General features: G+C 38.0%; 1 protein-coding gene across 3 annotated transcripts in view; it reads right to left on the bottom strand.

Moving 5' to 3' along the window:
- Nucleotides 1-16,221, bottom strand: part of LOC128999463 (protein spire-like) — a 205,204-nt gene that overhangs the window by 136,927 nt on the left and 52,056 nt on the right. For all 3 annotated transcript variants that reach the window (XM_054426000.1, XM_054426002.1, XM_054426001.1), the window contains exon 2: nucleotides 15,857-15,891. In XM_054426000.1, the coding sequence (XP_054281975.1) occupies nucleotides 15,857-15,891 (35 nt within the window). The remainder of the gene's footprint in view (nucleotides 1-15,856; nucleotides 15,892-16,221) is intronic.

Genomic DNA, 16,221 nt, shown 5'->3' with positions numbered 1-16,221 from the left:
TATATAAACTATTTTTAACACAATATATTCGATGGATATATTATATTATATAGGTTAGTGCTCCAACACCTGTTTTCTATCCTTATTAATGTAAAACAACAGCAGGCTATTCGATTATATGAATTTATTTGAAAAAAAAAAACGTCTGAAAAATCAATTTAGAAAATAAATTTTATATTATTTTGAGAATATCTTTAAAACTAATGCATATACATAAGAAATGAATATAACTATTCTTGTAGAGAATTTTATCAGCTTTCTTTTTATAATTTACATATTTTCCGTACGATGCACGGTTTTCAGTGTAGAAGTAAAAAACTAAAAAATGGCAGCAGGGCCAGGGGCGGGGACTTTTGGTATTTTTATCTTCTAACTACCCCGAACACATTCCCGCAGGAAAAAATTTTCCCCCTCTCCATGTCCTCTACACCCCTCTTTTGAGCATTCATTGACTGGACTACATTGTACCAAACACTAATTGCACCACTCGACAATTAAATTAGCCTGAACAGCTGATTAGTTGAAGTTCAAATTTTCACAAGTTTACTCCTTCTCTTCTCTTCTTTTACTTCTGAAGTTGTCCAAGTGAAAACACGGGGAAGGTAATATCCAGCTGGTAATGTTCAACCCTTGCTATAACCTAACCATGAAATCTGGTAAAGTACCACAGTACTACAAACCACAATCCCTAACCTACCACACAGGGTGTCCAGCATTACCAGTACCCTCACGTACTCCAGATGCCCCCATTAGTCCAGAACACAATGCCAAGGCCCCACATAAGCCTACACAGGTGCGTTATTACAGTCGGGTGCCAGTCGCACCTAATTGTATACATTTATCGGTCCCATTCCTCACGATCCCATCCGTGGTTCTAGTTTTAATTCGCTCCTTTATTTTTGTCCTGGATTACCTTGTGTTGTTTGTTTGAATCTCTTATAATCAATAACGTTCATTGACATTGAAAAAGGTTCTTATTTGTGATTAAGCTATACATTCATCCTTTTTATGAAGTTCATTTGGTGTGTTAATGGGTTTTGAGGTATTGTTGCAGACATTTTCTAAACTGTATTTGCATATTTGTATGTTGATCTGACTGCCTTACAGTTTTCTGTATGATTATTCAATGTGATTATCCAGCTTACTAATTACTATTCTTCACACGTTTTAAGCACTTTTTCATCTCTGAACGGGATCGAATTCCATATCCCGAAACATGTAATCTTGTTTCTTACTGGTCGTGATTGAAAATGTCCACAATAACTCAAACACTACACATTTATGATTATCTTTTTCAGGAAAAGAGAAACGAAAACATTGCAAACGACCTACCAACTCAATAAAACTCAATTTTTCTATAAAGATTTGCAGTCTTCCTCCTAGAAGTCTTTTGAGTGTTCCTTACCAATCAGAACAAACCTTCCAATTAGTGAGCGTTGCTTAGTCACATTTTCACTGAGGTATGGTCTAATCTTTTGTACTTTTTCACCTAGGACGCTATGAATGAATGGTTTTTCACATTACTTCAGGCTAGACCTAGGGGTTACGGCATTATCACGTGGATAAAATCAATTAGTGATTTGGCTGGATTTGAACTCGGGAACTCAGGAACTCAAGTCCCACGCAGGCCAGCTCGCTCCCCTGTTGTACTACTGGAGGTTGAAATGGGAAATGACAGACGATCTGCCGTGTAATTGATGCGGGGTCACAGACAATGATTGACATAGTCAATAATTGTCCTTTGATCAATCTTCCTCATAGTTTGGCTATGCTACCTTGGATTTAACTTTGAGAAGGTCTTTTCAGATCTAATGATCAAAGTAAATTGCACTCAAGGATTTTTTACGTCTTGAATGATGCATGAATAAATTAATATCGTAGCTGACTGAAGGAAGAAGCCGCACAATAAATGAGACATTTTTTCATCCACCGTTGTTTGAGCAGCGACCCCAGCGGCCACCGTGGACCACCTACGAGGCCTCATCTGTGGAAGTCGGTCTCAGATTTCACACAACGCGCCGTTTAGCAAGTCAAAAGACAAACACTCCTCTCCATTGTGATGTATGAGAGGCACTTGTCGCGGCAATCCATCAAACTTGCCAACAGTCCTCTACGTGGAAGGCATTTTTGAGGAACCAGTTGAAATAGCTGAGTTCAGAAGACTCTTCGTGCAGTTTGAATCAACAGCTAGGGACTATTGAGGGCCAACTCCCGAGTGAAGATTTAGTGAATGGGTTTATTTTTTTCTTCTTATGAGCCGTTGCACTACCAATTTGAACGTAATTTTAACGTTGAATCGGAAGTATAGAAGCGGTGGATCTTGAAATTTCACAGAAAATTTCAGTTCTATTGTACTAAAATTTGTTTTTCATTAAAGAAATTAGCATATAAAATTAATTTAATAAGTGACATTTCAATAACACATATTCCTTGTGCATTTCACCCTAAATATACTAAAAACTGTCTAAATAAACCAACATTGGACTAAAAAAAGGAAAACTAGATAAAACTGTATAGCCAAGCAGCTTCTAAATTGTTTTCGACTCATTTTGGATGTCTCCCTAATACCTTATACTCCTTTCTTATGCACTATACTCCTTGAGGATGGATCTCTGTGTTATTAGGCACATATACATCGATGGGCACATGCACCTAAAGTTCAAAAGTATGCTCTGATGTATCTGAAAACTGTGATGGCGAAGACCTTCTTCACTTTCCAACCTGAAGAGTTTGCATTTTCATTCATGACCATATTCGTTTCTTTTTACACTCATAGCACATTTTCTTACAACAAAATGAAGAGCACTATCAAGCAGCTGTTGTGAGCTGTTCACCCGTCGCTGTATCGTATGGTACAAAGCCCCAACGTGTTGTTTGTCCAGTGTCGGCGCGATCAGTCACGCCATTTATCGTCCGTCAACTGTCAAACGATTGAACGTCAACTGTCGGATGTCGTCAAGGCCGTCTACCGACCTTCACTATACTAACGCGGATATCATAGAAGCTACATGTACAGCCTGCTATGGCTAGGAGTGTATCCAAAAACATCTCCTTTCGGAAATTTCAACATTTCTGCAAGACGAAGAATAATCTCGACCAACATAGAAAAGGTCGTTATTGGACGTGGTCTTTTACCACCTTAATATGAATTAAGAACAATAGTGTGGATTGGAATATAATGATTGTGTAACCTAGTTTTGTTGCTGACGAAGATCCAGCGGATTATTTAGCCAAAACCTTCCAGTTTTAAAGGATAAAAAAGCTACTGACCGTTCTCAGGAGCGAACCAGGGAACTCTTCCGGTGAGCAATATAACTAATCCAAATAATTCAAAGTATGAGAGAATTCTGTATCTTTCCCTGTGAGTCAGGACATTTCTCAGATTGTCTTCACTAGCTACCCTTTATACAAAGTCTACAGCATTGTATTCCAGAAGGTAAACAAAGCAATGCTGTTACACTATTCTAGTCCTAGACCCAGACCTTGCTTGGTGGCCCACGACTACGCCTCGTGCTGTATAATATGATGTGGTTGTGTCATATTATGATCTACAGTATCATTTATCATTGGGTGGACACTACGAAGGCTTCATATCACCCGCCATATTGTGCTCTATTGATATGAGTTGTGTCAGTGTGTATCAATTAATTATACAACTTGACACCGACACAGCGATGGAAAAAGTGTATACAGTAGTTCAAACATCAAGTAACCAACAAGAGGTATTGTATATGCAAATTTATAGACTGTATGAAGGAACCTGTCTCCTGATCATCTGTCTACCAGGAACTATCCCAGTCTTAAACCATTTTCCAGTCCCCTCGTGGCTCGTGGACGAAGGGTTAGGAGAGAAATTGCCCCATACAGACTATATATATATTGATATAACCAAATATTACTTTAGTTAACAACGTGAAATAGCTGGGTAGGTAAGTGGTTACAGTGCTAACCCAACAATCAGAATCAAACTATTTGATCTCGTATCATAGTACAGGTAGCGTTGCTGTCTCAAAAATATTAGTAATGATAATGCATATCGATCTAAATTCTTAACACTGTATTGCAATTCCCTGATATTTGTTGATATAAACTAGCAGCAATGGTGTGTGTGCATTTTCAACCATTTCCAATAAAGTAAAATATATAAAGTGCTTTAAACCTTAATACTTTCAAAAAATTACAAACTATAAAAAGAATAAATAACATTGTTTACAAATCGTATGTGTATGACATGAATTACATCCACCATTAACTGTTTTACCATACAACGCCGACTGATACCTCCCCAATATTTAAAAAATCCCTACACATTTTCTAGTTTCCAATCTAGCGGAATCGATGCCGCTTTGATCGGAACTTCGTCACGTTATTTTGTAGTCTATTTATATTCCGTTGATCACGACCCCCGCGCTACGTGCCTCATTGCCTCATTGCAGACGACACTTCGCAGTCAGCTGGTCCACACAAGACGTTTTCGGATTTCTCTCACGAACCCGTGACTCTCGAGAGCTTCCCTCATTAAGCGAACATTTACGGTATCTCAGCCCTGACCTTCATGTTCTCACTGATAACGCCTCTTTAAGGTTTACGGGTCGATCACGTTTTATGGGCCGTAAAGATCCAAATTTTGGAACATCCAACGGTAAAGTACTCATTCGACTGGAAGCACTAGTATTCTGAGAGGGTGTAATCACTGTTTTCTCACAGCCAAGAGACACTGATTAAAATTTCTCCAGTTCAGTGTTTTTCAGCTCGTAATTATCCCTGCTCAGGGCGGTAGGAGTGTAGTCGTGCTTTCAGGGTTTTGGGACGCAGAATGTGTCTGGAAGAGGATTGAAAGTGGCCGAGGCCCAAGAAGATTTTTCATGGAAAGCGGTCTGGCATATAAGTCCCAGACTTAAGCTAGGGGTGGTGGTAGGAACGAAGGGCTTCGGCAGCAGTTAAAAAGTTCAGTGTTATTATTTTGCTAACACTGACTGTTTATTTGTAGGTGACATTGTCAAGAAGTGATTAAGTACTTGAGTGATTGAGTACAAAGAGTTAAACTGATAACTTATACAAAACATACACGTACACTACGGTTTAAGAAATAACGGAAACACTAGTTTAATTGATATTTATATTATTCGCTTCAACTGATAAGTTTAAACCCGAAAATTTGTTTCTAGTTTTAACCCTTCCAGAATTGCATACAGTGTCATTTATTAATTTGTTTAGCAATTTGGCATCCATTTCAAGTCAAAACCACCGAAAATACGACAGTAAACATTACACAAATCCCAAGTACGATAATTAACAATGGTAACCTATATATTTCAGAAAAAAACCATCTCAATATGTATGGCTGACTCAAAACTTGCCTGTGTGAAAACAACGTATTTCATCCCTTAAGGCAATAATATCCTAGTGTGATGCATGACACAATAGCATAACCTAAAGTGCCACTGGGTGTTGGTCCACCTACAGAACCAAGTGAGGGGGGCCCTAGACTAAGGTGTAATGCGATCCGTGCCAAGAGTCTTGTGGCACTGGGGGCCTAATATTCAGTGTCTTAACGGAGCCTTCTGGGAACCAGGGGTAACCCAGTTTACGCACCCCTTACCTCTCTAATCGGGTCACTGGGGAGGTGGACTTAAATACCCGGTATTCGTGAGAACAATGTAGACAATCTGACCCAAATGGAGGAGGAAGGTCTACTGAAATCTGACGATGACGACAAGCTCGCAGAAACCGGAAAGGAACGAAAAACGACTTTCCAGGGGCGAGTTGCAAAGATGGAGGATAGCGGATGCTTAAGTCAAAGGCGAAAAGGTGCTATCCAGAAGTGAGAGGAGGCTGGTGTGGGCTGCCAAGCACTCTAACTCTGCTGCCTGCAAAGCCAGTTCCTCCGGGAACTAGGATGCTGGGAAAAAGCAGAGCAAGGGTGGTACCCCCAAAGCTGACTCTAATGAAGCCTCCAGGAAGAAAGGTGGAGGCTGTGGTGACGCAGCCACAAAGGATTGGCTGGTCAAGCAAGTTCAGGAGCTGAGTCCTTTCAGGAAAATCTCGCTTTGGCTTGCCCCAGTCAGAGACCTTGTGAAAGCTGTGAAGGTATATTTATGTGCCCAGCCCTATAAGGTCTGCGTATGAGATCCCTCGTACGAAAAACGACTTTCCAGGGGTGAGTTGCAAAGACGGAGGATAGCGGATGCTTTAGCCAAAGGCGAAAAGGTGCTATCCAGAAGTGAGAGGAGGCTGGTGTGGGCTGCCAAGCACCCTAACTCTGCTGCCTGCAAAGCCAGTTCCTCCGGGAACTAGGATGCTGGGAAAAAGCAGGGCAAGGGTGGTACCCCCAAAGCTGACTCTACTGAAGCCTCCAGGAAGAAAGGTGGAGGTTGTGCTGACGCAGCCACAAAGGATTGGCTGGTCAAGCAAGTTCAGGAGCTGAGTCCTTTCGGGGAAATCTCGCTACGGCTTGCCCCAGCCAGAGACCTTGTGAAAGCTGTGAAGGTATATTTATGTGCCCAGCCCTACAAGGTCTGCGTATGAGATCCCTTGGCCTATTGATGGGAGATCAAAGGGGAAAACAGGTCACCATAGTCAAAAGGCTCTCGCGGTTCACCAAAGACCTGGGATTTGACGGAGAATGAGGATCTGTGAACGAGGGTGCACAATAAGCTGTTCTAGCTGCGATGCAATCCCATGGTAACTTGTAAGCCTGGCCCTCTATAAAAAAAAAATAAAAATAAAAATAACCTAAAGTGAAACGGTCAACTATTCATTTACAAATTAATTCAATCCATATGTGAGAAATGATTACAGCTTTCCCAAATATTCTTCAATAGGAAGTGCAGTAGGATATAACAGGACGCTGCGCATGTGTAGAAGCCCAAGCACAGCGCAGGCAGCACGGAGCATGCGCTGTGATCATCATACGACGACGCGGCGCATGTGTAGAAGCCCAAGCTGGCAGCATGGAGCATGCGCTGTGATCATCATACGACGACGCAGCGCCACAGCGTGAGACTCACATTAGGCACAATTACACAGCAAACCTGCTAATTATGTACCACCGTTACCTGCAGACGACATACGAAGCTTGCTGTTTGTGTGAGGTGGCCGTAGTTAACACGGCAGTAGAGTTTCAGGCGGAAAAAGGTGTTAATACAAACTGAATACATTGTAGTTATATACTGTATGTGTAAAATCAACTAAGGAAGGCAACTTCTGTTATTTAACCAGCTGTATTGATCATTGGGCTTCTAATGGTCCATGGATAGAAACAGCTGATTGTATACAGAGACAAAAAAACTACAAGGGGCATTTTACTCTGCTTTACACACTTCATGCTTTTATATTGAGCTTAAAAGACGGAATGTTGCTGCTTTAGAAGTAATAACTATAATTCTATAACGTACAGCGTAGGTACTCACATCATTCCAAGTTTTAAAATAAAACATTAGGGTTCTTATTTAAAATTTTGAACTGGTACTAATAAACCATGGTAGGTATCAAGGTCTACAATATCGAATTTTATCTACGAAAGAATAGATTTAAAAGCTATTATATATCATTAGAAATTTCGTAGAGTGTCAATTAAATCACTAGACATTTACAACATTAACCAACTTTAAAGTATTTGTTCTCGATACAAAATCTCTATGCACAAGTTGAAATTTACATAAGGCGATTTCTATCGTGGTGTTGATGAGCAAACAAATATAAAAATTCTATGGTTTCAAACTAATGAGATAAGCAACATTACACATTAGTGGAAATTAGTTTGATTCCTTCTTAAAAATAAAAATTGAATTAATACACTATGCATTTGATTAGACAACAAACCTGCATAGTTAAATATGTCCAAAAATCTAAAAAGGTTGCAACACCGTTCGTAAAATAAATGATGAGGAAATTTGGAAAGCTTATATCTGTAAATGCGCCCGCTTGGTTCCCATTTATGGCCAAACTGCATTAAGATACGAAAGAAACTAGTTTTCAAATTAAGACATTCCGTTATCCATTAGGTTTGGGAAAACTAAACAAGTTTTTTTATTCCCGGATCATTTCCGACAAGAAAGCTTTTAGGGATACCACGACATTCACTTACGTGCTTTTGGCTCTATCTTTACTTAGGATGGTGACAACTTGGAGCAACTTTCGCAAAACTTTTACAAGCACTCGCGATCGTAATATTAATTTATTTACTATTCTTTTACTCTTGTCAAATGTGCAACACTATAGAACAATAGCACCTAATCCACCAGCTTACTAGCTCCCCATTACTTTACTTTTAAGGGGTAAAGGAAATGATTATTCAGTTAGGAATTTTACATGGATATACGTGAATCATAGATTGAATTTCGTTGCAGCTCATACTTTTTTACTTTGAGTCATTCCTCTCACCTAAAATTAATTTTTACATAAACATAGGCACATTTAAACAATAAGTACAAACCATATACCTTACATTAAATGGGGGCTAAACGACACATTCTTTTATGGAATTAAAAATACCTGTTGAAAATATTTAGCCATAACCTAAAAAGTAAAGTATTTCAAAAATGAACCATGATGGCGATAAAGCTATCATATACGTATCCTCCTTTTTATGTATAGAAAATATTGGTATGACATGCCCAAGCAATATTTAGGGTGTAAAAACTCATACGACTTAACTGTACAAATCCTATGATATTAAAAAAAAATAAACTACCCTATAGGAAGCACACGAAATCATACACACTTTTCCAAAAGGAACGCATAATTTTGGAGATCCGTAGGCATTGAGCCATCTCACACGAACCTTGGAACTACCAACAAAATTACCACATAAATTACCACAGGAACTACCGACGGAACCACCAGTGGAACTAGCAGAGTTACCGGCAAACATTTGTAATTGGTACATCGTGTGTGCCTTGGGTGAGGTGAAACGCTATATATAGCCACATAGCCGGGGAATGAACACTAATTGATTATGCTGGGGAAAACGTAACACGGACAAGTTATTCATGAGTGTAAGTATGTCGTAGCAGGAGAAGGGGGGAAGAGAGAAGAGAGAGAGAGAGACATTGGACAGACATAACAGAGACATTGGTACAAAGACATTAACGTCTTCTGTCTTGACGACCGTTAAAGTCACACAGGCAATCATAACTAGACGGTAACTTTATTGTGGTAGTAAAATCAAACACGTTATGTAAATGTTTGGTTTTTTAGCTATCCCTTAAGAGATGTAGCGAACAATGAAAATAACAAATTAAATTTCAGAGTAAAATGTTCTAAATCATTGTACAAATAAGTTCCATCTGTAAAAACTCACACCAATGTGTTGAAATGTTTAAAAAACTAAACACAATTACAACATTTCTCTCCAAATTACTATGGTTCTTTTTCATGCAATGCATTGTGAGTCCACTTTAAGAACTCTTTCGAAACATTCAGTACGTTATGATGAGCTGATTTTGTTAAAGAATGAAGAATCCATACATATCCACCATCTTAGTTTTGTAGATGGATAGACTTATTTCTTAATCGTCATGATCGAAGCCTTTTGGCAAAACATTTTGAAACGTTCGGGGCAATTCAGAATTTAAACTGATAACTTACGACTAGAATTTGCGATAAAATGACACCAATATAGTTAACCCCTAGAGGTCCTTGACCTTGAACTGCGTTATCTGTTAAGAAAGGTTAACAGTTACAGACATATGACACAAACATCAAGAGTAAGTGATAAAACAGAAAGAGCCACGAATTCCTACAAGCTGCACACACGGGTGACATGGCATTATCATAATTTACGGTCGCGATTCTTAGCTACCTTGGATTTGGAATGTGTCCTAAATACAGGGTGAATAAAAAGTCAAGACCCCCCCCCCTCTAATATTTTTCCAAGTAAATATACAGAGATATCCTTTTGGTGGTCGTGCAACCTTAGCAGGAAGTTTCATTTTAAGATTTTGAAATTTTTGAGTGTCCCCCCAAAAGGGGGGATTTGGGGGTAACTCAAACATTTTAAATGTAAACCCCCTTCAAGTTATATCTCATTTTGAAGTGTTTACAAAAACTTAAAGAATGGTGAAAACTAGAGGTTGCTATCACTTCTCTATCCAAAATGGTAGCCCGTCAAATGTTGTAGAAAATCAATGGTAAAATTGGTTCGCAATGGTAATATTGGCTACCATTTTGGATAGAGAAGAGATAGCGAACTCTGGTTTTCGCCATTCTTTAAGTTTTTGTAAACACTTCAAAATGAGTTATAACTTGATGGGGGTTTACATTGAAAAATGTTTAGTTGTCCCCCAAATCCCCCCTTTTGGGGGGACATTCAAAAATTTCAAAATCATAAAATGAAACTTCCTGCTAAGATTGCACGACCACCAAAAGTATATCTCTTTATATTTAATGGGGAAAATATTAAAGGGGGGGGGGTCTTGACTTTATATTCACCCTGTATATTTAGCTGCAAATAAATATGTCCAACTTTATACTCTTTAAAGACTTCATCCTGCATGGGCATATTGTCTTTACTTTACCTATAAAAACCCCTATGGAAGCTCAAAATACTCAGTTTAGGGTATTTCGAAACGATTATAAAAATACGCCAATTTCAAGGGTAAACTATCTTACTTTGTCACTATCTCCTACCATTACATATTCCCAGCATAACACGATCCAACATTACGACAAATTACCTATGAACACTTTCTATTACAATGTCGACGTTGGTATTAGTAACAAAACTAGGGTTAAAACAGCTCCCTTGTGAAAACAGCGAGAAATACCATTGTACAAAAATGACCTCCTCACTAGGTTACATACTGCGTTATTCTCTGTACAAAAGCCGTCGCAGACGTCACCATGGAAGGCCAAAGGGCAAAAATGAAAAGTCAACGGGCAGAGGTGGGAGTGGGCCTCGTTGGTATCGGGGGCAAGAAGCCGGCTAGCGGTCCTGGGCCCTGCGGCAACCACCTGTCCCATACTTCCATACCTTACACACTTACACACCTGCTGGACACGGGGGAATAATTCCCACGCGGGGGCGAAGTGTCTCACACACGAACCCCGGCATGGGACGAAATACCTTCTGGAGAGGCGAAATTATTTCTTCTGCCAAATGTCTTCTTGAGCCATGAAATCCCTTGGGAGCAACAAAATTTCTTGAAGGGGTGAAATCTCTTCTTTCAAAATCGAAACCTCCTGAGAAGGTAAATTCTTCTTTAATTTTTAAATCTGCTTTTGAACAGTTAAATTTCTGCTCGGGGGGCTATATTATTCTAAATTCTTGAGAGGCGAAACCCCTTCTTGAAGGAATAAAATCCCTTGTTGTAGCGAAATCCCTTAATGTAAAGGAACATTCCATATGAACGTGGAAGATGATGGAAATTTATCCCTGCTAGATAATTCACAATTCTATGATACATTGTAGATTATCTTGCTACGGTAAATGTAATGGAAACCACCATTCCCGAAGATGGTAATTAAGGGAGGTCACAGTTGGAGGAGGGGGTCGGTTTCTTTCGGGTATGCACATTTGAGGCATAAGTTGAATCACCAATATTAAAAGGGTAACAACTAAAGATAAATCACTTGTGAATAAGTCGTCAATAGTCAACTAGTGTCCAAGTCACTAGTGATTGGTCCTTTTCAGATGCAATTTGACACCAAATGTTGATAACAACAGAGAAAGTATTTTTGTTGAAGTTTCTAAAATATTTGCCACAAACATGGAATTTGAAGTCAGGAGTGAATTATGAAGTCTCTGAAAATTTAAGCTTGAAAGTAATATATTCGTAAATATTAGGGATCTCAGCAATATTATTTGGTAAACTATTAAGAAACCAAATTCTTCATACAGCATCGTAATATGCTTCTCGAATTGTAATTAATGATCAATGTTCAGGTTCTGATCCCAGAAGCAGGTATAATCACGCAATCAGTAGAACAGGTTGAGCCGCCCATTGCAACCACAGTGAATAGTAACAAGTACTACATTTAAATAACAAGATGAAGATTGATAGAACTTGTTCACTTAAAAAGCAGTTTCAAATAAACTGTGAGATTTGTTTCAGAGCACAACTGGTACTTCTGTCTGGTTAACAACCACAGAACTATGTACTGAAACGAGAGTAGTCTAAGCGTAAGGAAACGCTAATAAAGAATGTACCTGTTTGTTGGATATACGCATTTAGGGTAAGAATAATTGAAGTATTCCAATTAATGTCCTTTACATTGGTAGCAAATTAGGATTTTCGTCTTTGGCCACAAAATGATCAAACGAAAAAAATTATTTGGACAAAAAGTTAACAACAATGTTTAGGTATTTTTCCATCACTATGATTCAATCAGTGGAAGTGATGTGGTAACGGAAATCATAAAAGTGTTAGATGGCCTTTGATGGGTTGCTATAAATACGAAACAATGGTTGAAGTCGCCTTGACCATCGCCCACTGCGCCCACTGGGTGACGCTGCTGGATGGGCGACCAGTCGCTCACTCACGGGCGTAACTACGACAATCTCAACACACACGAGGAGTAACTACGACACTTGAACAGATAAGTCACAACTAAGACAATCAAAACTGAGACGAGGGGTAACTTTGACACTCAAGACTCGGACTATGGGTAGCTGCGAAAATCAATAAGTCCTGGGCATAAATACGAAATTCACAACTCAAACAAGTCATAACTACGAAACTCGAATCTCAGGCAAGGCGTAGCTATTACACAAATTTTATAGAGCGTAGCTACGAAAATCTATAAATGGAATTAGGCGTAACTTCAACTACAACCATGACATGAGGCATGTCTACGAAACTCACATCGTAAGACAAAAATGACAATGTCTAATAAGACATACCTTTAACATTAATTACTGCAAATAGTCATACATTGGACATACAACCCCCCCCCCCCCAAACCATATCTGACAAATTTAAAGCTCTTGCCAAACATCCCTAATAGCATTAAAAAAAAGGCTCTCAGCACCGAATCAGAAAATACAAAAAAAGCATTTTTAAAACACGATCCCTTACTTTTGAAATCCAAATGGGGAATACGAGTTCAAATTCATAAATTATTTTTAAATTACAATAATTCAGAAAATTTTTGTAACGTAGACAAGATAAAAAGAACATTAAGGTCAATGTTTATTTTACTTCGCACCTCAACCGATGTACTAATTCAAAACCGCTTTTCATGTTCGGATAACACTAAGCATACAGTCAACAAAAGATGTTTTCCGTAAGGTTGGTACAGCACAATAGATGGCCGTGTAGCAGCTGATGATCAAAACCTTGCTTGCTATTGCTAAAAGATTGACGAACAAGGCCATAAATAATACAATTTTGACCAGTTATTGTTCTGTTATACAACCAATAGATTACGTACACATTGATTGAGATAATGCTAATAATGTTTTGACGAAACAGAACATGCCACCAAAATAATTCAAATCAAAGCTGTTCCTGATCATTGGGTTTTAAATGATCCTGACTGATGAAACAGCTGATCTTAGACAGTATCAAAGCTACACAGATCATTTCACACCATTCACTCATATTTAGGTTAGAAAACGCACTTAGGTCGCGCCCCCTCTCAATTGATAATGATAAAAAACATTTTTGCTATTTCCTTAAGCTCTTAGGGTTGCACTAAAATGGTTGCATTTTAACAACAAACTTATAGCGAGTTTCAGAATCATTTTAGATCACTTTTTTATCTCTGTGTTGACGCTGTAAGTCTACAAATGTTATGGATTCAATTGAAATGCATGGATTTTATTATGCATAGATTTCTGGATCGTAACGTCCAACTTTGTTTTATAATACAACTAGCTGTAACCCGCGGGCTTTGCCCCGTTTCACTTCTTAATTTTCAAGATGATCTCGTTCGCATGGCTCAATCATGTCCTGGTTGAAGTTCGTTCGCTACGCTCACTCACCTTTAGGTTGGAGCTCGTTCGCTACGCTCACTCATCTTTAGGTTGGAGCTCGTTCGCTGCGCTCACTTGCCTTCAGGTTAGCTCGTTCGCTACGCTCACTCGCCTTGAGGTTGAAGTTCGTTCGCTACGCTCACTCACCTTTTGGTTACAAATTAGCTGTTGTCATAAATGTAAAAGAAATAAATGGTGCTGAACCCTGTTGGTAATCCTTGTAACTTTAATGCTATTGAACATCATAGAACAGAACCAACTTGTTTAATTGAAACAGCTGTTAAGATTCATTAATTCCATTTAAATATAAGTACTCATAAGATTAACATGGGAAATTCCAGAGCCACTGGGGCGGAGCCCGAGAGTCCGATCAGAATAAAAACCACTTAGTTTTCCTATTTAATGCCTAAAGAATCAGTGTACCAAATTTCAGCCTCCTAGGTAAATGGGAAGTGGGAGAATTAGTGATGAGTGAGTGAGTGAGTCAGTCAGTGAGGGCTTTGCCTTTTATATATATAGATTGCATTTATGTAATCCAAGAAGCAAAAACGAATATTAGAATATTATGACCGTTATGACATAACACATCAGCTTTTGAAACTAAGTAACAACCAATCTATGAACAAATTAAACTTTTCTTGTCCAATTACAATTCCAAACACAAGTTATAATCGCATTGCTTGCTTCATATTCACGATTAGAAAAGTTCATTACTCTGTTGCTTAAGTTCCCAACGGGGTTTCACAATGAAAACTACTATCTTCTAAACCTCTTGTGACAACGATCTATTTTAATTCAAGAATTTTTATAGATTTATAAATTTAAAATTTAAGTAGCAATTTTTGAGTTATGCACACGTAGTCCCTAAAATGACGAGTTCAGCAAATCACTTTCGCTAAATTCAACAAAACCCAGGCTTTTGATACCAACACCATAAAATGACTAAACATTCCAAAAAGAATTTTGAATTGTATTAACCATGTTTAAAAAATTAATACATGCCACCTCAACAAGATTACTTTTGAATACTGAAGCATACATCCCATCTATACAGGGTGCCCTGTTAGTAAAAACAAAAAAAATTGGAAAATGTTTTCTGTGCCAAAATAAAAAGAAAATCAAGAATACAATTTTCCCAAAACACCTAGTTAGTGAGATGTAAATATAAAATGTATGTCTTTCAAATCATTTAAGATATCTTTATGAAATTTTGTTTACTATTTGAAATAGCAATGAACTATTTGCTCACAAACGTTTTTAGTTCAAACATGGAGGTTGTAAAATTTGTATAACTTAAATTACTGAAAAAGGCTGATTTTATAAAATAATGTCAATAATTTTTTTTTTCAAAAGAGTCAAATTTAAAATAGATCCATATTATGATTTTTGTCGTGAAAATAAGGCCAAGATGTCAGGGAGCGCCTCATTTTGCACGGCCTGTACAATTAAACGTGATATTTCAGCTATTTGTAAGTCGATCTTTTTGAACTTTTAGTCGTTTGATAAAAATATGTTAACTCATACATAAAAAAATACAGATGGACTATCTTGCTAACAAACCTTTTTTATATAATTTATTCATAGTTTTAGTTCTATTTTCACCAATGAAACCTATTCCTACATTGATTGTACTTACGGGACACCCTGTAAAGGAAGCTATTTTGTATTAGAACCACTCACAGAATGCGGTACTGACTAAAATTATTATCTACCTTAGTTCTTGTTACAGGATCTGTCTAGTGTCTATGAGAAAAAAAATGATAGTTTGAAGCATGTTGTTCATTCAATTTGCCAGTAATCAGTAATCTGCTTTGCCTCATTGTCGGTGGCTCAATCAAAATACGTAATTTTATTTAAAACTGTCAAAATACGAAGATAAAATATCTAGTTTTATTCATAGTCAAATATTTAAGATTGAATAATAACGATGGAACTCACCTTGTGTTCGGGTGGCGCTCCGTGCCTCGGAGACCCTGCAACATAAGATTACATCGTCAATGTCAATGTCAGTCACAGCATTGTTCGCATTCCCTGGTTCCCAAGCTTTCCCGCTCTGTCAGATTGTTTTGTAGGCAACACTGCTAAAATGAAGAATCTCGAGAAGGGAATCGGACCAATGTCAAGGTCCCAAGTTTTGTGTTATCCTATATAATAGGCAAGCATGTTTATTGAACAAGTTTTTTCCTCATCTCGTGTGAATCGAAGGTAAAATCTACCCATACTGTAAGATATTTTCCTGTAGATGTGCAGAATATCTTTACAAATTAAAATAGGCAAAAAAATAAGCACAAATTAATTTTAAA

Source organism: Macrosteles quadrilineatus, unplaced genomic scaffold (genome assembly GCF_028750875.1).
Source record: "Macrosteles quadrilineatus isolate MER2022 unplaced genomic scaffold, UCM_ALF_1.0 Scaffold_8__2_contigs__length_117827958, whole genome shotgun sequence".
NCBI lineage: Eukaryota > Metazoa > Arthropoda > Insecta > Hemiptera > Cicadellidae > Macrosteles > Macrosteles quadrilineatus.
The sequence above is the reverse complement of the archived record's forward strand: the minus strand, read 5'-3'. Positions and strand labels throughout refer to the sequence as shown.